Raw genomic sequence first — 23,525 nt, forward strand, 5'->3', positions numbered from 1 at the left:
CTTAATAAGTAACTTTCTAATTCTAAACTAATAAAGTGACTTTAGGCATTTTAAAATATAAGAAAAATTTTAGAATTCTCTTCTTCTGTATTTGGGGAAAATAAACTTTATAGCTTCCCTATGAAATTTGCGTCTCTGATTGGCTAGTGGGCTGTAGCAAAATGAGCGAAGCTTGGGATCTTTTCATTTGAAAACCAGCGGAATGGACCGTGCTTTCTTTTGACCGGAGCTGATGAGTTCTCTTGTGTTTTGCTCTTTTTTTCCAGCGAAACCAGCAGTGTGTGTAGCAGCAGCGACGCTGGACTTTTCACCAATGACGAAGGGCGGCAAGGTAATCTGCATCCCAGCTTTGGGATGTTGGGCCAGAGCTTGCGGGAAGAGTCTGGCCGCCATGGGGGGACCTGCCGAGAACGTAACCGTCGTCTGTGGCAGTGGCTCTCAAACTGTGGGGTACAGGAGAGCCACTTGGGGAACTGTTAGAACCCCAGATTCCCGAGCTTCTGGAAATCAAGCTGGTCTAGAATTGGACCTGGAACCTGCGTTTTGCACAAGCGCCTGCAGTGACTCTTGTGGAGGTAGTGCAGACATTGAGCGTCATTGGTCAGAGGGGCGAGGTGTCAAGCCTGAGGCTTTGGGAAATTCCTTTTGTTGAAACCAAGAAATAGCCTCAGGGATTACTTTCTTTTTGGGGATGTTACATTCTTTTTTTCACAGAAGGAGAATTTAGACATTTTTATGACATTATTTATAGATGACTATAGTGCTCTAGGTGATTATATAAAATCTCTTCTTTCTCAAGTTACAGCTCCGCAAGTTTAGTATAGTGCCCTATGAATGAGGCCAGTGTGTTATTAATGTTTCTTTCTTTTTACTGCCTAAACACTCATTTAGAGCTTTGCCTTGGTGTAAGGGCATTTTACAATATTCTTTTCCTCCAGTCTTATGTAGGGCCGTACTACTTCGGATCTCTGAAGTTTCTTCCAGCTCTGAAATCCATAATTTTCCTCCATGGGCTAAGTAATTAAAGGACAGAGGTAGCATGTGTAGGTTGAGCGCCTGATCTTCCTGGGACAGTGGTACTCAGTATCCCAATGTTGATTTGGAAGAGGGATTATGGGGAGGGTATCTTACCCATGCCTCCGAGCTGTAGTATAGAGACAGGTTTGTCCCCCTGAAGTTATTGAGCTTCTGTGGTGGGGGGGGGTTGTTGTGAGCACGTGTCTCCTTCCGATTCTAAGGGAATTAGGTGTCTTTAGAGACTGTGTGTGCATAGGCAGGCTCTAGCTACAGTCTTGGTTTTATTATCTTGTACCGGGAAAGTCCACTTGTCTCTCTGTGAATGAGCTGGCACATACTGTTCAGAGTTACCCACAGTTGCTCTTTTTGGCCTTTGCTTTTACTGCGATGCTAGGAAGTGTCACCGTGCACCTACTAAAACCATGATGCATGATTATATAGAGCTGCAAGAAAGTGGGGACCTATTGCAGCAGATAGACTTTGGGGATCTTTGGAAAGCCTTTTCACTGATAAAGATTCCTTGTTTGTCATGAAAGATCATAAAATATTCTGTAGCCCCAGCACTCCTCTCTTTCTCTGTCTCAACTTCACACATTCTGGTGATACTTAGAAGCTTAGAGTTCTCAACACAGAACTGTGCTATTTCCTGCCTTTGTTCATGCTGGTCTCTCTGCCTGAAATCTTCTCCTTCTTATTCCTTGGGTGCCTGCTCATCCTCCCAAGACAGTTCTCCCTTTGCCCCTCCAGGGCATAGATTTATGAACTTTATGGGGGTTTTCTCGCTCTCAGTTTCTTGCTGGATTTGACCAGTAGGAGGCTTCAGCCGAAGGTCAGAGGGAGGTGAGTGAGATTGATGTCAAGTTTTTATTGTGATGGTGCTACTTAACAGCCCCCAGATTTTAGTGGCTTACCACAGTTTACTACATTTGTTTCTTGCTACAGGGCTATGAGTTGCCTGGGATTCCACTGACCTTGCCCAGGTTCAGCTGGTCTCCAGGCTTTAAGTTAGCTTTGCATCTACTCAGCATATTGTATTTTGGGACCTTTGCAAAAGGAATGATGGCTGTGTGCGACATAGACTTTCCTTAGTAGAGGACATAAATGCCGAATGACCAAGCCAGGCCATGTGTGCTTATTTAAAGCCTTTGCTTGAATCATATCTGCTGACGTTCTGCTACCTAAAGCAAATCATATGGCTAGGTCCAGTGTCGGCAGGGTGAGGACGTGTGCTCTGCTTGAAGGAGAAGGCCTGTGGAATCCATTCTGGAGGGGTGATGGGACTTGGAAACTGTGATGCAGTCTCCATGCTGGACCTTGGCTTTCCCTGGTTCCCTTTCTTTTGGAGTGCTGGCTGGCCATGGGTCCTCGACTAAAGGCCATGCTCCTGTGGGAAGATAGTTTTCTTCCATAGCTGCCATTCTTCCCATTGCTGTCCCAGTGTGGGATGGTAAAGACTCCCTGCTGTGCTGGCTCCAGGCGCCTCACCATCCTTGTTGGTTTCCTTGTTAATACCATCTGCACCCTTTGTAAACAGTCACTTTGTGAAATCGCCTCAGTGATCCTATTTAAATATGCCCTGTGTTTTTTAAAGGGTTTCTGACTGATTGCCCTTCCTCTTTCTCTGTGCTCTTGTGGCTCCTGGTATTGACTGCCTTTTTTTTTTAACCACTTACTTGTTACGTCCTTGTTTGTAGGTGTATGTCTTTTCCTTTGAAGCTTTTCAAGGCAGGAATTATTTTATTATTTGGATGCCTAACACATGCTGGCGTATAGTGAACTCCCAATAAATAGTTTTGGGAAACTCGGTTAAGGAGAAGACTCTCCTTTCTCGCCTTCCCCCCAAATTGTACACAGAATCTCAAATGATAAACCCACCGAGTCTGTTTGGGTTAAAGCAATGTTCTAGAGGAGCCGGAGGTTAGGAGTCTGATGCACTCAGCCTCTTCTTGTTTCCTGGCAGCACTCTTTTAATAAACTCCTATGTCAGGCATCCTGGTGAACCCAGGCTGAAGACTACTGGTCTAGATGGTCTCTCAAGGGTCCTTCTAGTGCAGTGGGTTCCTTCTTGTGTTATTAAAAATCTTGAGTTAATGCTTGTGAGCCAGAAACTTCCATTGTGGTCTGCAATTTGTCGTCAGAAAACATGATCTGACTAAAGATATTATTTCAATAAATGGCCTGATGAATGTCAGTGGATAAGAAAAGAATTAATACATTGAAGTGCAGAGAAGCTAATCATTGTACACGAATGCCTGTCTTTAATTCTTCAATGTACCTAGTTTGGTGAGATGCTTTTAGACTAGTGGTTCTCAAAATGTCCTCAAACCAAAATGCATATGTCTAACAAATACCCTAGCATCACTAGGGTATTTGTTAGACATATGCATTTTTGGTCCTGCTCAGACCACAATCAGAAACTTTGGGGGTGGGACCCAGCAGTCTATGTTGTAGCAACCCTTCCTGGTGCTTCTGCTTCATGCTAAGGCTCAGAACTACTGTCGTAGAGACACAGCTGTTTATAGTGTGTTTCTAAAAGGGAACCTTTGAGTGACTTCTTTAGTGGTAATATCTGCTGCTTTTCACCAGAATGTAGCTTTCATTGCCTCTTTTGGAGATCTCCACGGTGATTTAAGGGTCTTGTCCTGGGTGTCAGTAGCCCATGAATCTCATCCTTCATGTGATGGCATGATCTGAGCAGCTTCTGATATCCAGTGCATTGCGTCATGAACTCTTTAGATGTTCTTGTAATAATTTCCTTTATCCTTACTTTTCTGAAAAGGGGTTGGGGTGGCAGACATAAACTTATCTATCTCATTCTTTGTTGGCGGAAATAGACTTTTGGAAACTGAGGGACTGTCATCATAGCCAATAGAAAGAAGTTTGAAGCAAGAGTCTGGACATATGGGTTTAGTTAGGATTTTGCTATAACTGAATCATATGGCTTTGGACACATGGTGTAATTCCTTGAAAAACCTTAGGGAATCACATTATCTGTTTCTATGGTTAGTTTTTTCTTAATAGCTTGGCTTGCTAGTGTCAGGATGATGTTCTGTCCTATTAATGAGATACCAAGGAAAAAATGAAGTATGGGCAGGCATACATTCTTTATTCACTGATTATGAGAATGCAGCTATAGGAAGAAATCTCTCAGGAACAGCTAATTTTGAATTTATGAGCTTTGAACCCCCAAGTTTATTTATACTACTGAGGATAGTGTAGGGGAGGCAGTTTTTTGTTGTTGTGTTTTGTTTTTGTTTTTGTCGTAAAGATCTCAGGCTTTTGAGTTAGTCAGGCTTTGGGTTTAAATCCTGGCTTCATCATTTACTAAATGACCTTTACTTCTCCGGGCGTTAGTTGCCCTATTTGTAAGTTGGAGTTAGCACAGAGGTTGGAGGAGATTATAAGTTTATGATTCTTAACATGGATCTTGGTAGGTTGTAAGGGCTTAGTAAGTGGTTGCTGTGCTTATTTTTTTGTGATTAAAGCAGTTCAGTCTAACACATTATGACATTTGTATGAAACTATGCTGATGTTCCAGTTTTCATCATAATGTGAATCAAGAAGGACCAGAACAGCTTCTTTGTACTTTGATTTATTTAAAAGCATAATAAAAATGATAGCACTAAGAACACATTCTCCTATTTGGTTTTTCTCAGAACTTGTTTAAAATTCCAGCTTATGACATGGTCTCTTACTTTTAGGGGATGATGAGCAGAGTGACTGGTTCTATGAAGGAGAATGTGTCCCTGGATTCACGGTCCCCAATCTCCTGCCCAAGTGGCCTCCTGATCATTGCTCTGAAGTAGAAAGAATGGATTCTGGACTGGAGAAGTTTTCAGATTCCACATTCCTTCTGCCATCTCGGCCAATTCAAAGAGGTGAGTTCCGAGACGACCAAGAACATTGGTTCTCTTTGGGCAGAAGAATCATCCCATAGCAAACATACTCATGCCTCTAAGCACACGTTGACTCTCTGTGTTCTGAAGTTAGTCCAAAGATTTTCTAGAAGATTCAAGGATGAGTCTCAAAGCTTGAGATTCTCCATTCCTACCTAAGTTAGTCCATGGAGACTCTTGGGACATATGTTAGCAGGGCATTCCTGCCGCTTTCCATTGCCATTGCCATTGCACCAGATTATGGGAGCAGCTGCTGAACCTCATGTGAAACTGGTAGGTTGTTTAGTGCTCAATGGAAGTCTGAAATATTGAATTTTGGAAGAGAATAGATTTCAGTAAGAACATTCACATGCAAGGTATAATGGCATGTTTAGAGTGGATGATTCTGAAATAATTTGTCTAAGTAATTTATTTTTGTGACCCTATTATTGTGGACTTCAACACAAGTGCAAATCCTTTCTCTTTGGTTTTCCTTCAGTTAAGAGGTAGCAAAGTGGGTGGAAAGAACCTAGGACAAGAAGGAAATAATGGCGCTACTATTCTCTGATATTGTCCACCTTGCTCTACAGGTGTGACAGAGTCACTTTCATTCCCTTGGGATATCAGGGTCATCTCTTAAGATGTGTGACACTGAACAAAACTGTTTCAGAGCTTTCTTTGAGCTCCATAAATGTATGATTCTAGGACTCCCAGAATCCAATAATCACCCAATTAGCCAGTTATCAAGTATCTGTTGGACATTGGTTGGGGGTGAGAATTACACTAAGAGCTGGAAATGCCTATTGTGTAGGACCTTGTTGTGGTGAATCTGGGTGGTTGAAAGGCCTTCTCAAAGCAGTTGGCTCTTGGTCAAGGCTACTGCCTGGCTGAGGCACATTGCTTCCTCAGACATTTCTAAAAGTTTTTTGTGGACCACTTAAAATATGCACAAATAAGCAAGAGTAGTAAGAAGAAACTTAAAATGGCTCGTAATCGCACATACAGAGGTGATGTCATTGATAGCATTTTGGTGAGGATTCCTCTAGTTGTTCTTTCCATGTGTAGAATGTGGGTGTGCCATACATGCTGTTTTCTACATCATTTCATGAATTTAGCATGTTTTTGAGATAGTAACTGACATTTAATTTAAAATCAGAGACTGTTAATACTACCTTGACATTTGCATAGCGTTTTCAGTTTATAAAGTCCTTCCCACATGCTATTTCACTGGGTCTTCAGAACAGCCCTGTAAGGTAGGACAGAACAAGGGACCATCCCACTTTTGTAGAATTGGATGCCTAGGTCAAAGGGAAATAGCATGCCTGTGATCATATTGCTAGTGACAAAGATAGAATGATAAATCCTTGGCAAATAGCCGTGTGATACTAGTTTAAAAGTCAGTCTAGTAAGATTGTAGTAGGGCCTTCAGTGTACTGGAAACATATGATTTCTTGTGGGTTTTCTGCATTCAGATACTGAGGCCTTTCTTCTTCTTTTAGGGTACCATGCTCGCTTGAACCGTCTGCCTGGAGCTGCAGCTCGATGCCTCAGAAAGGGACGAAGAAGGCTGGTTGGGAAGGTGATGGCTGTCATGGCTTACTAGGTTCAGTGGGAAGTTTCTTATGGAACTTGTGTGTCCTGTAATAATCAGAAGTGCTGCAGAACTCTCCAGTGTTAATGACTCCAACTGGAATGTTTTGGGAGTTCACCAGAGTAAATATTATGTAGGATATGAATGAATACATAGATAAAAAAATGAAACCTAGTTCATACAGAAGTTCTGACAATGCAAACATTGTCATTACAGTGTCTGTTGTGTAAACCCATAGGCCTGATCTCTGTCTCTTCTGTAACTTTTGATTAACCTTATGTTATTATTGCGAAAGTTAAAATACTCTTGGCTTCTTTATGACTCCTCCTGAATTCGTGAATACATCTTTTGTTCTATCCTAACTTTGGCCTTTCATCCTAGAATTCATTAAAAAAAAAACTCTGTTATTAAGTTTCAAGAGCCTCTCCCTGGCCTTGAAGGAGGACTAGCTACTGTTTATTTAGTTTTGCCTTTGTCAGGAACTGTGCTAGGCACTCAGTTCATTTAATCCTCCAACACCCTTGTTAAAAAAAAGTGATACTACTCGTTAGCAAATGGAAAAGTCTTAGGTTCAAGATGTTAAGTGACATACAGAAATTACGGTGCTACCCAGGTGGAAGGGGCAGAGTAGAGATTTGAACCCAGGTCTACTTTCATCTTTTTAAGTGTTCATGTATTTTATACTTGTATTATTTTTTGCTCTAGCATGGAGGTTGAGAAAGATGGAGGCTTATCACCAGAGAAGATGTGGTGTGCAAAGAGGAAGAAAGGGACAGGCATTGGAGCGCTCATGTGATTGTTTACTCCGTGGTTGTTTAGAAGGCCAGCTAGGTGGCAGGCTCTGCCAGGCCAGGGCTGAGGTTGTCAGAGCCACAGTCTGGCTGCCCTTAAGGGGCTGCTGTTTTTATAGTCTAATCACAGAACTGTTTTCTGAAGTTTTCATGCAAAATAAATGAGACTGTTTATTTCTAGATGAACTCAGATTCTTGTTTCTTTTTATCTTTTAATTCAAATTTCTAATTAGAATTACATTTGATTACTGGAAGACTGTACTGTGTTCCTTTCAGATTGCTCATCTCACAGACTGTCAAATGTTGCTTTTGTGTTCTGGGAGCTTATTGGTAACAGGGCAGCTAGCAGGAGAGGAGTACATGGGGTGGAGGGCAGGAGGCTGAGAGTAGGGCTGGAGTCATCGCTGGACTTTTTCTCTGTATTGGTTATGCTCAACAGATAATGCTCTCCCTGCCACCAACCTTACTTTCTTTCAGATCTTAGAAAATGAGGCTTCTGCTTCTATAGAAGTAAGTTGGTTCATCTTGAAGGCTCCCTTTAGCTTGCCTAGAAGGGAACCAGGGCCTATTGGACGTGCCTCTAATGAGTTCAAATGAATAGGATAATATTTGCTTGTTTAATTCATCTTCATCACCTTAAAGGGATATTTATCATTTCTAGCAGAGGTCACTGCTCTGCCCCCCCGCCTCCCCCTCCCCCATCTCCCTTCTCTTTTTCTAAATTGTAATCATAAATAATGAGTTTCATTCACAGCTCCCTGCCAGCGAGCTGCTAATTACACAAAGTACTGCTTGTAATTTACACAGTAATAAACTGTAAATTTAAACATTGCGGCACTTTAAGTTAATAATTTTTCTGCTGTAGCAAATAGCTCATTTTTCACCCATCTTTTCCCCCTGCTCCCCCCCACCATGTCTGTGTCTGTAACTGGGAGGTGCAGCTGCAAGGGATGTGGAATGTGAAGACAGTATGTGAAGCCTTTCATATAGCTCCTGTCCATCCCAGAGTCTGACCTCAGATTAATTTTCCTATAACCAATTGTTCTGCTGAACTGTGTAGCCTAACGTTTAGGACAGTCCACACACATTGGTAAGTACAAGTAGTGACATTTGTCCAAATGCGTCTGAGAAGCAGCCTTGGCATTCTTGACATTCACGCCCATGACTTGTGTCCTCTTGTCTTAATGCTGACCCTCTCTGTGTAACTCTTGTTCATGTACGTGTTGGTGTGCTTTCCTGGGCACTGTGGGAGATACACCTTGTACACATACTCAAGCTAAGTGAAGGGGCAGTGCCTTCTGCCATCTGCCAATTTTGGGGGATGGTTAGTTTCTGAATTGTTTGTGGTTTTTGTGTAAATTTTTACACTATAATCTTGAGAACCCTGAGTTTAAGGGTGAGTTTTATACAGACTTCTATTTTTATTTCAATAAATGATGTGGGGGAGACAGAGTACAGGGTGACAATTTTTGTAAGTTACAAAAGTCTTTTGATGCGAATGTATATATTGAGTCGGCAGATATTTAGGTTTTACCAGTGAGGACTTAATAAGTGTCCCAGGATGAAGGCTATTTGAGCCAAAAACACATAGCTGTGGGAAGCTTGGTGTGCTGCCTGTTAAAAGTTGGCTGTTGTTGGGTATTCTAAAGAAGGGTTTTTATTCCTTTATACTTTAATAACTCCAGAAAGTATATTACTATATTAAAATACCTCATATGGTAAACAATGTTTATAATGACTTTTGGATTACTCGAGAAAAAATAAGTATAGGATAACATGTAAAACTTGTAAGGTAGATTTCAATAAAAAGAAATATAGTTGCTGTTGGATTTTAAGGTTGATATTTGATGTGTGCCTTTGAGGTGACCTTGGCTGGCACAGGTGTGGGGAAGTCCGAGCTTGATGACGGATTGTGCTTTATGTATTTGTTTCTGTGGATGGATGATACTCTTGTCTTCCTTGTCTTTTTAGGAGGCCAGCATCAGTACTTTGGGTACTGAGAGGATGAGCCATATCCTGAGTGATCCTCGGCAGAAGGAGTAAGTGCTGATATTTTTACTGGTTGGCCTGCTTGCTCTTGGAGGAAGAGGCAGAGGGGAGTTTTATGAACCCAGAAATCAGGCTTCAGGGCCTAAAGAGCAGATCTTGAAGAGTTGTACTTTTTCACAGTTAACATAGGCAACATCCTATTCCCGTGGCAGTGATTTTCTTTTCCTTTTTAGTCTTTTTCTTTTCTTTTTTTTTGTTTCTTATATCTTTAGCTGCTGCATTAGTAGTTTCCAGTAAGTATGTTGTATTTTAAACTGATTTTTCTGTCTCTTAAACCTTTTCTTGTTCAAGATAGGTGATTGCCTTTGTTCTGCTATATGCTCTTCCCATTTTTAGACCTTCTTGTAGAGAAACATCTTTTTATCCTCATTATGGTGGCAGGTGGAACAGGAAGTCTGCATGCAGCTTCAGGTGCGTCTTTCTGCCCTTTTCAGGACAGCCTCTCCTCTGACTTGGTGGCTTTTAAACCTGTACCCCGTGTGCATCATGGCCAGTGCCCAGTTACCGTCCTGTACACGTCCAGCTTGGTCTAATTACAGTACACAAAATAGGCAGGTTGTGTGTGTGGTTCACGCCCTCGTCGAGTGAGGATCCTGCTGTCACTGCACAGCTGAAAATGCGTGGGTGTCACACTGTGATCTGGAGTTTATTTCCAGCCTGCCCAATCTTTCACATTTGCTTGTGAGGCTTTTTCCTTTGAAGAGTTATTTTCTACACAAAAAAGTTCACGTACACTAATATCTGTCCCCTTTTCTCCTCCAGTCTCATCTTTTCGCTATTTCCTTCTTTGTCTTCTCTTTATTCTTCCAGTGCCTTTTATCTTCTCCTCCCCTCTGTAATTTTCCAATCACATCTTTTACTGGTTTCTTTCCTGTTATTCTCTCCCTCTCCGTAGTTTCTGGTTACCATCAGCTGGGAAAAGAGAGTGAAATCAGGTAAGATTGCCTTCTTTGTCATCTTTATTTTATCATTTGGTTTCCTTTTCTTTAGAAAGAATAAAGCGTTGGCATCTGATTTTCCTCACATTTCTGCTTGTGCACATGAGGTAAGGTGCCCTCCTTCCTATGTCATTCTGATTTTCTTGGAGAGCTATTTTCCAAGTATATCCAATGCTCACTGACAGGAACTGTAGCTTATTCCCCTTTCAAGGTTCAACTGTGATCAGCAGTTTCTTGTAACGTATTTCACAGGAATTCTGTTTGTATTTAAGTTTTGAACTCTGCAGTAAGAAAGCAGAATGAAATCTCCTCTGCTTATGGTTTCAGGTAGCATCAGAATCTGTGTTGAGGAGAATTATGTTTGGGCCCAAACAGGAAGCAGAAGGTGGAGCTGCTCAGGGTGCAGTGGGTCAGGCCTGGGAGCCCTCTTGCCTTCTGGGTCTTCTCCCAGCCTTCCCCAGGGGTCCTTGTCTACTTAGACCTTTGTGCAGGACTCACAATTTAAAAATTACTCGCAGCGACAATTGAGATGTTTCTTTATGTGAAGCTTTTTGATTGTTTTGGAGGGTTGCTTTATCTTGGTGATTAGTTGTAAAATAGGTGCCAATCCTCAGGCTTCCTGCTGCTCAGGGATTGGTATTTTTTTGTTTTTTTGACTTCTTAGTAGTTTATTGAGTGGATACGCATTTTGGACTTGGAATCTTCGTTGTGAATTTGCTGTTTCAAAATGAACTAGAGCAGTAGAAGACAACTGATGAATGTGCATGAGATGATTTTAGAAGGCAGATGGGCACAGTTTTTAAGTTATGTATTCTAATGAATGCTAGAAACTGTAATCATATCAAACTTGTTTCACAGAAACAGAAAGGACAAGACAGTAAAAATACTGATATAACGAAAATCATTATATTTGCCACATTTGATATATATAACATATATATGGTTATATGTATATATGAATATAAAAATATATATTTGATATGTAGTTATATTTTATATGTCATATATTTGATGCATATTGTTATATATCAAATTATATCAATATAAAGAGAAATGAGTAAACAGTAGTGCAGGTAGTAGACAGATAAGGAAAAAGTCATGAAGGTGGCATGTGAGAGGTGGCAGTGTGGCACTCATCACATTAGCATCAGAGGGCCCAAAGGTAGAAGGGGACCTGTGGCCATCACCGGATATGTTGTTTGCAAGTGATGAACTGGTGACCCAGAAGAGTCATACTCTTGGTCCAGGATCATGCAGCTGGCAGGCCCGGGACTGGAGCCTCTGCGGCAGACAGAACAGTTGCTTTTAAAGCACTTTTGAAGTTATCAGAGCTCTTCCAAGTTCTTAACTTGTGGGGGAGGACTGTTTATTGTGAAAAAAACAAAAAATGCTAGCAACATAAATTGAGGTATTCTGTCCAATCCTCACAGCCACCTTTTGACATCAGTAGATGTTTTCCAGGTGAGAAACTGAACTTATTTTATGATCCAAAAGCAATATTTTATTTAGCCCTCACAGTAACCCTGTAAAGTCAGTAAGACAGGTAGTGATAGATCTATTTCGCAGATAAGGATAGTCAAGCTCAAAGAGATGTATCATATTCAATACACAGCAACTCAGTGGTAGATTGGGACTAACAGGTATTCTTATTCTTAGCCTAGTTTTCTCTCTACTATGCTATGCTGCTGGTATGTGCTAACTAGTTATTCTTGAAAACATTTGCCAGGGTAAGGAAATGAGAAGGTAATTTCATGTTCATCTTCTTGGGAACAAGGGCTGATATGCAGTTGATAATCAATAGGCATAAGTTCATTCCTCTTCTGTCACTTGGAAAGTACTGTCTTTTACCACTTAGGTGAGTATTATGAGTCAGAGGTTTTTGACAGATTGTTTTTTAACAAGAAATAGTGCTTTTATGGTGTGTTAGATCAGGTGTGGGACATTCTGGGCACATTGTTCAATATGCATGATTTCACTGACTTGCGTCTGTGTTTGGTATGACAAAGAGTTGGACAGCCAAAGGGGACAAGTAATCAGAGGATAGGGTGTCCGTTTGGGTCAGATCTCTTTCATACAGACCTTACTAACATCATCACCTTTGCCCCTGCAGCTGAATCCCCTCTCTCCCCTGTATTCCCTGGATGTTCTTACTGACGCGTCTCACCGGCGATGCTCACCAGTGCACTGCTCAGCCAGGTAATGGTCGTCAGCGGCGTGTATTTCTTCTGGACAGCACCATCCCTTTTTATTTGACTTCGGGTTAAAATGCATGTTTGTGTCTAGTATCTGATTTGATCCTTATGGCAGTTTTCTGAAGCAAATACGTGTTTTACAGATGCAGAAACTGAGGCAGGGTGGTAAAGTGTCTTTCCTGTGGTCACGTGGCTAGTATGTGATTAAGTTTCAACTTTGACCTAAGTCTTCTAGCTCATACTTCATATTATTTCTGCTGCTAAGAGCCCCATCTTCAAAGAACATTATTAATGTTCCTTGCCACAACCTGAAAAACCCTGCATAATCTGGCCTCCCTGTGTGTCAAGCTCCTTTTATATAGTTTCTCCCCTCTATGGGGGAGAGAGTAGCTGTACCAGGGAGCTCTGTTTTGTTCTTCAAAAATAGCAATCCTTTCCTGGCTTGGAACCTGTGTGCTGTTCCCTTTGTCGGGAAGACCATCTTTGAGCTGCTGCTTGTCTCAGCTCAGGGGCCACCTCCTCAGTGGAGACCACGCAGACCACCCTGTCTCAAGGGCCACTTTCTGCTCTCTACTTGTGTGTTTCCTTTATAGCTTCATCACAGTCTGTAGTGCATTTGCTTCTTAGTTTATTTCAGTGTGTTTAGGGTTTTTTTTCCACTTTTTCCCCCAGGCTCTCTCAATAGACTATAAACTTCAAAGTACAGGGACCATGTTCTCTGATAAATTCTCTGCACCAACACAGTTTCTGGCACTTGCTAGGCATTCATGTATATGTGTCAAATGAATAACTCCTTATAGATAGAAATCTCTTAGGTGACATGGGAAGTAAGTATGGTTTTAATGGTAGCATCCCCACCGCAGGGCAGTTATGCAGAAAAGAGCTGCTAATAGGCTGGATCATTGAACTGGTATTACTTCTGGTGGTGCAAAGAATTTTCTTCCAAGGTTCTGATTTTTTTTCTCTTTGTAAGAAGTTATTAAATGGATATGTTCATAGCTTTTGGGGTGCAGGCTGCTCAAAGAAGTTACTTTCATGAAGACAGAACTTCTACCATGGGCTATAATAATACATTTTGCACCTTAACCTACTGCCACATCTTTCTCCTAGAGAAGTGGTACTTTTGTGGGGGAAAGTCTTAAGAAAAGAGATACCATCACAAATGTGTTCTGAAGACTATGGAAAACTAAGAAATGACATAAACTACCGCTGTAAGGCCTTTCCTTCAGTGGCATGCTGTTGATTCTTCATTCATTCAGTGTTCACTGACTCTCTGCTGTGTGCCTGGCTCTTTGTTTAGGGTCTGTCCTCTAGGAGCTTCCATTCTCCCAGGAAAGTCGGGTGTGGAAGTGGGCCATTCCAGTCAGTAGAGTTCAGCACCCATTGTTCCATGGGAATGATGAGCATGAGTGACCTTGCAGTTTTAGGAGTCGTGAGTGATGGAACACTGGGCTCTCAGGGCTGCCTCTCATGCTTTGAAGTGTGAGGTTCCTGCCTAGCAAGAGGCCAGTGGGAAGCAGCCATCTAGCCCCAGCTGGCAGACTGATGAGACTGATTCGGAACTGGGCAGCAGGCTTTGCCAGCGCCCAATGCCAAGCAGGGAGTGTGAAGGAGCATGCATGGTGACAGGGCAGAGGCAGGCAAACGGCTCGATGGAAGCTGTTTCGAATGGAAATTTTCTTTTTCTTGTCCCATTTTATTTGTAGTAGCGAAAGATTTCTTTCAAAGCATCTGGGCAGCATTGGGAATTTCACACCCATCATTAGAATGATTTGTGTGTGTGTGTGGTGACTATGTTATCATTAGTGGTATAATTTTATTTTGCGAAGAGAGGAGTGTTTCCTGTTTTATCACAGCTCTCCCCGAGGAGGGCTGGTGTATTAATTTGCTGTATTGCCTCCTGGCTGTTCCCAGGCTGTTTTTCCTCTTCATCATGGAATTTTTAATGGCCCTGCTGCCTCTTGGGAAGCATGTGAGGAAGAGTTCCTTGGGGAGTGCTTCCCTTTTTTCACATGCCTATAATTACTCTCCTTTAAGAGCACAAAGAGTTTGATAATCATGCCTGAACTGTGAAGGTTCCCTCCTGTCAGGCTATGGAGCTATAGCTGCTTCTTGCCTGGACACTGCCAGTACCACTCCAAGCGAGGTTGAGCTCAGCCGCCTCCTCATGGTCAGAGCTTCGCGCCCCTCTAGTTCTCAGAATAGGCCTGGGGACCCTGGGGGTGATGAGTGACCTCAAAGTACTCTCTTGTTCAGTATTTCATTGCTGTCAACAAATAAATAATGGGTCCGTCATTTCAAAAGAACACTTTATTGATGTATCATTTTAATGCAGCCCAGATGTCAGCTACAGTGAATGCGGAGGGGTGGGGTGGGGGTGGGGTTTGGGGTATTGGTACCATCTAACAGATTTATGGATTTCAAAACTACCACTCTAGAAATATTTTGGGGGTCTTCAATCCTGGCTGCACTTTGGAATCACCTGAGAAGCTTTAAAAACTGTATCCCTGCTGGGTCCTGCTTGCAGAGATTCTGATTTAATTGGTCTGGGATGAGGCCCAGGCAAAGGCATTATTTTCAACTCCACAGGTGATTAATGTGTAGCCAGGGTGAAGAACTGTTGCCCTGAATGCATATGGTTTTATGACTGGTGCTTTGTAATTTGCTTACTAGGGACTCCCATTTCCTGGTTGGCACAAGCTCTGTGCCTTGGTGTTGTGTGCACCATTCCTTTGGGAGGTGGAATTCTGGAGCCTTGGAAAACCTGCTGTGGGTGAAGAAGAATGTTGGCATCTAGCACAGTGCCCAGCATGCAGCTCTTCATAAATGGGGAGGCAGGGAGTTGGGGGATGTGTGGATGGTAGAATAGTTGGCTGGGTGTATGGATGGCATTTGTAAACCAGCTGTTTTGTAGTTGGTCTTGGTTGCTAGTGTTGGGATTTGCCGTGAAAGTAGTAACACTTGGTATCAGTGTTGAGAATCACTGCTGCTCAAACAGCAGATAGTGTGGTTGGTGTTCCGGTAGAGACAGTGGTATTGTTGTCAATGACACAGTCACACATTTGTAATAAGGAGACTGGTGCTGCAGGCAGCTTTTTCCCAGAAAGAGAGATTTATTGATTGTGAAGCTTTTCTTACCATTATTACCTATAGAAAATGATAACTAGAGCTTATCAATTGCTACACACGGGTCAGTTGCAACTGTATGATACACAAGTCACCAGTTGTGGTTGTTAAGGGTCTCATGGCAGTTTTGGGACCATATCATCATTTCCATTTATTTTTTCTTATTTTTAAGTTCTGAAACAGTAAAGCATTGTTTGATGGCTTCTTTTCATGTAGGTCAATTTCCTTTGTAAATAAGCTGTTTTTCCTTTGAGAAATCTTATTTTCAGTTCTAGTAAGGATGGCAGATACCAGCCTGGCATGCAGATATTATCCAGGTTCCTTAATAAATGAAGGAAAAGTCTTCATGGCTTTTACTGTTTTCTTCATAGTCCACTGGCATGGGCAGTGTGAGATTAAGAGCTTGGAATTAGTGTGAGGCAAACCCAGGCAGGAATCTTGGCTTTACCTGGGCAAATGACTTAGCCTCCCCAGACCTCAATTTCCTCATGTTTAAAGTGGAAATAGCAATACTTTTCTTTTGGATTAGTAGGGATGAAAATGAACTAATATATGCTAATATTGTGGCTAACATTATTTTGTTACGTAGTTACTGTCCTACCTTGTCCTTAGGATAATACAGTTTTAGAAACTTTGAGTTGGCTTCCAGAGTCATTTGCTAATGAGATGTGATACAGATTCTTGAGGCACTTAAATGGCTCAAGTGGACTCTAAGAGGAGGCATTTGGACAGTGTTTGGGAAAGAAAGAGAGAGCCCTTCCTGCCCATTAGAGAGTTGAGACAGGGTAGGCTGAGCTCATTTGTAATTCATTTTATCTGTTCACAAACGTCGTGATCTGCATATCAAGAGTTGTGTGCCCAGCTGGCTGTGCCACTTGACAAGGAGTTTCAAAGAGCAGGAAGAAGACTTAGTTCATGCTATTAATTTTGACCTTTGGAGCCATATTAAACAGCCTCAGGTTTTACCCCAGGGCTTGGGGGAAGACCCTGTTATGAGTCCTGTAGCTGTTGAGGGCGCTAGAGGTACAGCAGCCCTCAGTGGACTGGGTAGGCCTTGGCTTCGGCTATGTGTGAGGCAGCGTTTCTGCTGTAGCGTTGCCTGTAAGGCTGCCCAAGCCTATGGCAGCTGCCACTCAGTAGTCCACATTCTAAAATCTTTTTTCCTCTGTGGAGGGTCTTGCTTACAACAGCCCTCAGCAGGCTGGCATCTCACTGTCTACATGGAGTGATGAAAACATTCTCTCTGCTTTTCTACTGTAATATACCCATCTTTCCAACCGATGTGAAGTGATTCAGTTCCTGTGGGTGGCCTGAAACAGTGTTGTGATGTGCAAGCCATATAGCCCAGCTGAGGAATCAACTTGGGAGCACTTTTAGGGGCTGGTGAGCAGCTTGTACAGACTACTGGGAGCTGGATGTGAATGACAGCAGTTCGTTGGATTGCCAGGATGACTTCCTATAGACAGGCCTCCTGCTTCCTCTTGTAACTCTGAGTGACTCTTCCTGCTCTGCCCCTGGTGTCAAGGGCATATATTCTCCCTGCTGGGTGTTTAATAAATGTCAGTTACCCCCAATAAAATCACAAGTGAGGAGGGGTCTCCCTGCCTCCCTGGGTTTAGTCCTCCTTTTCCTCCTTTTACCCCAGCATTCTTCTCATTCCTCCCGACAGCTCAGGGCCTCAGATTATTTATGGATCGGTCTTCCTCCTATGGTGAGAGTTCCCAGGGACGGGATCTGGTTCTGTCCTCTTCACATCCAGAATAGTGTTCTGCATAGGCTGGGCCTCCATACATTTTTGCTAAAAAATAATTGCCGTGAATAGATTAGTAATTAAGGAGAATAGTTGCAATACATGATATATATGACCTTTGGTCCCTAGAGACAGCTAGTTTTTTCCTGGTGTTATTTATTTGTGTTGAAGGAAAAGTACGGAAAATAAATAGCTTTTTCACATTGAATTTTATTTTTATTCCATACAGAAATATGAACTTTCCAATAGCTTTTAAAAATGAGTGATTTTTGAAGGTGAACTGTTCCTTAAATCAGCTTGCCATTGGCAGATAAGGACTGTTTTCTTTCCTCAGGAGTGACTCTAAACATCTTTGTTCCAAACCTAAAGCAGTCACTTCAGTTATTTTTTGCCCACATTGGTTCTATTAAACATGCATGTATTTCTCAAAGTAATTTTTTTTTCCTCTAAAAGTACATTCCTGCCCCAAGGACATAGTGATCTGCCCAGTTTCCTAAGTAACACTGCAATTTTAACAACTCACCTGATCTTTCAGGTACGCACTGTAAAAAAGTAAAATAGAAGTGTCGTGTTTATGCGTGAATATGAAGAATACTCCTTCAATTAATTGTTAATCTTTAGCATTCACCTTCACACTTACAGTAAGAATGTAGTGACTTTTTCTGAAGAAAGCCTTTTTAAAAAAAAGTGTATTCATTGCTTTTAATGCTCATTCCTCCCACCCTGTACCCCTATCCATAAGTTCTTTTTGGCAAATACCACCACAGAGGGAAAATGTGACACTCTTAGAAGCACTGATCCCAACACACAGACTGTGAAGAAAGCATGTGTCTCACATGTTCACTGGCCCAAGTGAAGATCGTCCTGACCAGATGAACCAAGTGGGCAGAACCTTTTTTCTCTAGGCTAATTGCTTGTGTACTGGCAAGCAGTTTTTTTTTAAAAATGTATACTCATTTAATCATTCTGTTATTCTTTAGGTTCAATATTCAGAGCTCAATTATTGAGTAGGTTGACTTTGGGAATTTGGTAGATTTTTTTTAACTCAGTCATTTGAAGTTGATAGGTGCTTATTAGAATTATCTGGGGAAAAATTTCAAAATAAACATATTGCTGAATCTGCTCCCATTCCAGCCTAGCCTACTAAATTAGGATTTTGGTGGCATCATGTGTATTTTGTAAAAGCTCCTTAGATAAATTATAATGGCCATTTCCCACCCCGTTGAGGATGAAGTTTCAACTCAGTAGAGACTTTAGCTTAACGTATACTTAGTGGTTTTTACACTTTGCATAATTGAGAGACCCCTTCCCCTAACATACAACACAGTGTGTAACCCAAGAACAACCAGGTACTGCCCTTGAAACAGTTTTACAATATCTGATTAAATCTTCTACCCTTTTACCTCCAGGGAGGGTTCCCATGTGTTAGGGAGAAAGGGAAGCCCAGACACTTTTTCCCTGTCCTTTTTGTTATGCCATTTGTGCATTGTCCCTTTCTCAGTTTTGTGAGTCAATGGTGATGTTGTCAAAGTAAAATAACACACATTAAATAAAGAACACATTAGAAAGAAAAGGAGCCAGGTGGTTAGATACCCCTTAATGAACATGGGGGTGGGAGTAGATCAACCTCTTTATTTTTCTTCCCTTCCTTAATTTTTTATATCTGCAGTTGATGATCTGGAATATTTTGGGATAAACAAGCAACGAGAACTGCCTGCAGACCAGGTAGCAGAGGCAGTAGCAGCTGCCTACCCACGTGCTAAGAAGATTCCTCAGAATAACACCAGGGCTCTTCCAAGTCCACACATGATCCTTCTCTCCTGAGCAGGGCTCTCTGAAGGTTTTGGATGTGCCAACCAGCAGGGTAGCTTCCACCTCCTGTCTCCTTTAGGTTCTCTTAGCACCCAGCTTTCTTCTTATTTTCTTCAGACTTGTTATTTTTTTCCTTTAAATTTTATTGCTTTTCCTTATTTTAAACTTTTATTTTTTAATTGATATGTAATAGTTATACATATTTATGGAGTACCTAGGATATTTTGATTTATAAGTACATAGGATATTTTGATTCATAATTAGCATATCTATTATCTCAAAAATTTATCATAATTCTTTGTGTTGGGAACATTCATTGTCTTCTTTCTAGCTATTTGAAACTATGTATTATTGCTAACTACAGTCATCTTACAGGGGTATAGAACACTAGAACTTATTCCTCCTAGCTAGAAGTAACTTTGTGTTGTTTGGCAAATATTTTCCTATCCCTCCCTTCCCCCTGCCCTTCCTAGTGTCCAGTATCTTTTGTTCTACTTTTTACTTCTACGAGATCAACTTTTTTTAGCTTCCACGTCTGAGAACATGCGGTGTTGAACTTTTTATTCCTGGCTTATTTCACTAACATAATGCCTTTCAGTTCCATCCACATTGCCGAGAATGTCAGGATTTCATTCTTTTTTTGTGACTGATTAGTATTCCATTGTGTACCAGGCTTGTTCTGGGTCCTCTTCCTTCTTTGCCCTCTAAGGTTCTTTCCAAGGAGATGGAGCCCTCACATGGGAAAATGGATTTTCCCAAGCCATAAGCTCTACCAATACTAATGTTCACTTAAAACCAAACAAGAAGGAGGATGTCTGACTTTCCTTTTATAACCTAAGAATTGATGAAGAGAGACGAATAGTTCTGTGTATTCAGCCCTAAAGAGGTTTTACTCCTGTGAAGTAGCTCTCCAGCCTCAAAACAGGTCTGAAGAAAAATATTCTAAGAGGGAGGGAGCATTTAAACTGAATTTTAAAAGCAAACATGCCTTCTCCTTATCGCTGCCTTGTTTCTCTGTTTTTATTCTGTAACTAGAAAAACTGTGTAGTTGCAAATAGGATTAGGTTATAAGATCCATCAAGGCAGAGATTGTTTTGTTTTTCACTATATCCCTACAATGCTTGGCATAGACAAGGTGCTCAGTGAAACCTAGTGAACAGTGAAAGAGGCAAAAAACTGCTGAGTAGAAGTAGTTCACACAAAAATATAGACTTTTACAACCAAATCAGTTTATTGTCTTAACAAGTTTCATTGTTTGGGTTCCTTAGGAAGCCTTCAGCACTCTCCTATGTTATAACTGGAGGAATTTATAAAATGTGAAGCATTTAGAGTATTCTGGACAACAATTAGAAGTGGGCATGGGGTGGTCGAAGTAGCCTGTTTACAGCAGAGAGAAGGAACAGACTGGCAGTTTAGCATTCAGGGCTCACTTAACACAGGGACAGCTGGCCTGAAGTGCTGGCACTGCTGAGCAGGGAAAGGATGGGAGGGACCGAGGAGCCGCTGCCCAGAGGGGCAGGGTGTGTGGGAACCACCTCAGCCACAAGCCCACAGTGCCACTAGTCTCATGTCCTGATAACTCACTTGAGTTTGAAGCAGTGGTGTTAACATTTATCTGAAAAGTTTCGGAGTCTCCTTGGCTGAGCTGCAGGTAAAGAGGAAAGAAGCATGACTGAAGGTGTAAGCCTTTTTTGACTTTGTTTCTCTTTCTGAACCATGCTTGAGGATATGCTTGAGGGAATGAGATCAGATGCTCGGACAGTTGAGTGTGGGTCTGTATGTATTCACGGTCTATGTTTGTGGAAAAGATGGAAGCTCTCTTCTCTTCATTTCTCTGTTTTGACGAGGAACACACTTGTGTAATGTCACTGTCTTTTCTGCCTTTGGGCTTCAAAAGGACTGACCACTTCTCCATTCAGCCTGAAGTTTTGTCTACCAACCTTTGATGTTGCCATCTGTGTTAATTTATTATTAAGTCAGCATGCTACTTAGACTTATTTGCAGGTATGAAAAATGAAGTGTTTTCCCTGCTTCACATGTGTATTCAGAATTAACTATTTGGGCTTTCAGAATTAACTATCCATAGGGTCTTTGACTTATTTTCAAGAAAGTGATCAATAAAAGGTGTTTTGGTGGAAGTTTCCAAGCCCCTGGCTTTGTATTGTAAATTTTGGCCTGTGATGTTCTTTGCTTTCTAAAAAAGTTTCTTAGGATTTTAGTCAAATTCTTATATTTTCCTGTCTATAAATTAATTGAATTGCCTCTTAAGCTTTTGCTGTTTAGATAAATGTGTGTGTGTGAGTGTGAGTGTGTGTGTGTGTGTGTGTGTGTACACATACACAGTTTTAACCTGTGAAAGTTCCAGATTAGAGGCTCTCTGAATAGGCAAATTTGTCCGTTTATCAGTGGTCTTATTCCCTTGCTAACTAGGCTCTCTTAGATTTGTCTGAGGTTCCAGTCTTAAGACTATTAAGAGTCTTGTTCTCCTGCTAGAACTACCAGTTAGAAGTTTGGTATAATTTCACTAGATTCCTTTTTATGTCATTTACTTTGATTATTTTTTTTAAATTGTGGTAAAATATACATAATATAAATTTGACCATTTTAACCACTTTAAGTGGCCATTTGAATTTTAGAACTTGTATTCATTCCTGTCAGTTCTAATCAACAGCTAATGAGAATCAGCTATGTGCCTTGTCCTGAGGTTGGTAGATCATTGGAAAATTATTAAAGTATAAATATGGTTTCTCAGGACCCTGGTTCTTAATTTCAAAGAGATTAAACCTTCTTGTTTCATTAGGGAAACAAGATACTTGTATACCAGTGAAATTTGATTCATGGTAGATGAGGCCTCAAATGTTCAAGGAAAGCTTTGTGTAAAGGTGAGACTCAACTTGGTCCTTATTCAAGTGCAGGATCTGTCTATTTTGACAGGAAGGAGGAAGTGGGGAACAGAGGAACTAACATAGCATACCGGTAATTTCAGTGTCAAGCCATTGTCTTTCAGAGAATCCTTTGTTTTTTTAGCTTTGAAGCTCTCGGTGTTTTATTTTTAAAATAACCTGAATATTAAGATGAAGGAACATATTGTCACGTAATTCATGTTTTTACAAGTTATAGAAGCCAGACTTAAAATTTAACATACTTGTGATGTATGTTGTGTTAAAAATCCAGATTTATAGTGGTAGAAGAGTTAAACTTCCTATTAAAATTCTATGCAAATATCTGTGTTCATGCAGCATTAAACTTTTCAATATATTACCACCTGGGAGAAGGTATTTCATTAGTGAACTTAGAACAATAGTGGTTATAGTTTTTTTATTAAAAAAATAAGCATGTAATGAAACACATTTTCACTGAAATTAATCTTCAATGCCTGCTACACTGAAATCAGGTAAAAAGTTTAGAATGTGTGTGTACTGCGAATAAAGAGTGAGTTATTAATTCTGAACAATCTTGTGCCAACACTTAATGACAAATGATGGTGCCCACTTTGTTAGTTATGTCTATAATGGGTCAGGGGCTTCATCTGGGCTGTGTATAATATCTTACAACAAGAATTACAAAGTTAAAATCATTTTTTCCCTTCTCATATCTGCAGACAAGCAAATGTACACTGGGTACCACCGTGTTCACGTGACATCAAGAGGAAACGGAAACCTGTGGCCACAGCATCTCTGTCTAGTCCCAGTGCAGGTGATTACATGCAGTTATCATTTATTGAGCACCTATTTTGTATCAGACACTAGATTGTGTGTGTTGTATACCCTTTCATCTAATTTTTGTGATAAGGCAGGTCATTTTTTTTCCATGGGAAAACTGAGACTGAGAAGTACTTGGCCCAGTTCTTGCTGACCCTGAAGCCTGTGCTTTTTCATGCTACATGGCTTTCAAGGGTTTGACACCCTGTATTCCACTATCGACAATCTCAGTCATCTAAGCTTCTGTTCTAGCACAGGCAGGAAATTAGATCTATGTTAATGAAAATCCAGGTGTGGTGGTAGTTCAGTCAAGGAGTCACATGGGTTTATTTGCTTTCATATTTGGTATATAGTATAATACATGCTTACTGTTTTTATGAGTAGTAGAGTGCTATATTTTACTGGTCATGAAATTTCTAACTAAAACCAAATTTTCAGGTTAAAACTGTTCAGTTTTCTTTGCAAAACTAATACTAATGGCAGAAGCCAAAATAGTGGTTCTCTTTGGTAGGACTAGTGACAATAGAGGACACAAGGGAATCTTCTGAGTGTGGAAGTGGTTCATATGACGAATGAGGTGGGGGTTGTGTGGCTCTTTACACATGTTGAGATCCTTGAGCTGTGCACTTGAGATTTTTTTTTTTTTGAGTTGGAGTCTCACTCTGTCGCCCAGACTGGAGTGC

The 23,525-nt window shown here is 41.1% G+C and overlaps 1 protein-coding gene across 3 annotated transcripts in view; it reads left to right on the top strand.

Moving 5' to 3' along the window:
- Window positions 1-23,525, top strand: part of GPATCH2L (G-patch domain containing 2 like) — a 46,140-nt gene that overhangs the window by 16,751 nt on the left and 5,864 nt on the right. For all 3 annotated transcript variants that reach the window (XM_008058146.2, XM_021712394.1, XM_021712392.1), the window contains exons 2-8: window positions 267-331; window positions 4,719-4,895; window positions 6,392-6,471; window positions 9,246-9,313; window positions 10,314-10,368; window positions 12,372-12,457; window positions 22,743-22,837. In XM_008058146.2, coding sequence (XP_008056337.1) covers window positions 267-331; window positions 4,719-4,895; window positions 6,392-6,471; window positions 9,246-9,313; window positions 10,314-10,368; window positions 12,372-12,457; window positions 22,743-22,837 — 626 coding nt within the window. The remainder of the gene's footprint in view (window positions 1-266; window positions 332-4,718; window positions 4,896-6,391; window positions 6,472-9,245; window positions 9,314-10,313; window positions 10,369-12,371; window positions 12,458-22,742; window positions 22,838-23,525) is intronic.

This window comes from Carlito syrichta, unplaced genomic scaffold (genome assembly GCF_000164805.1).
Source record: "Carlito syrichta isolate Samal-C Ts95f unplaced genomic scaffold, Tarsius_syrichta-2.0.1 Scaffold303228, whole genome shotgun sequence".
Classification (NCBI taxonomy): domain Eukaryota; kingdom Metazoa; phylum Chordata; class Mammalia; order Primates; family Tarsiidae; genus Carlito; species Carlito syrichta.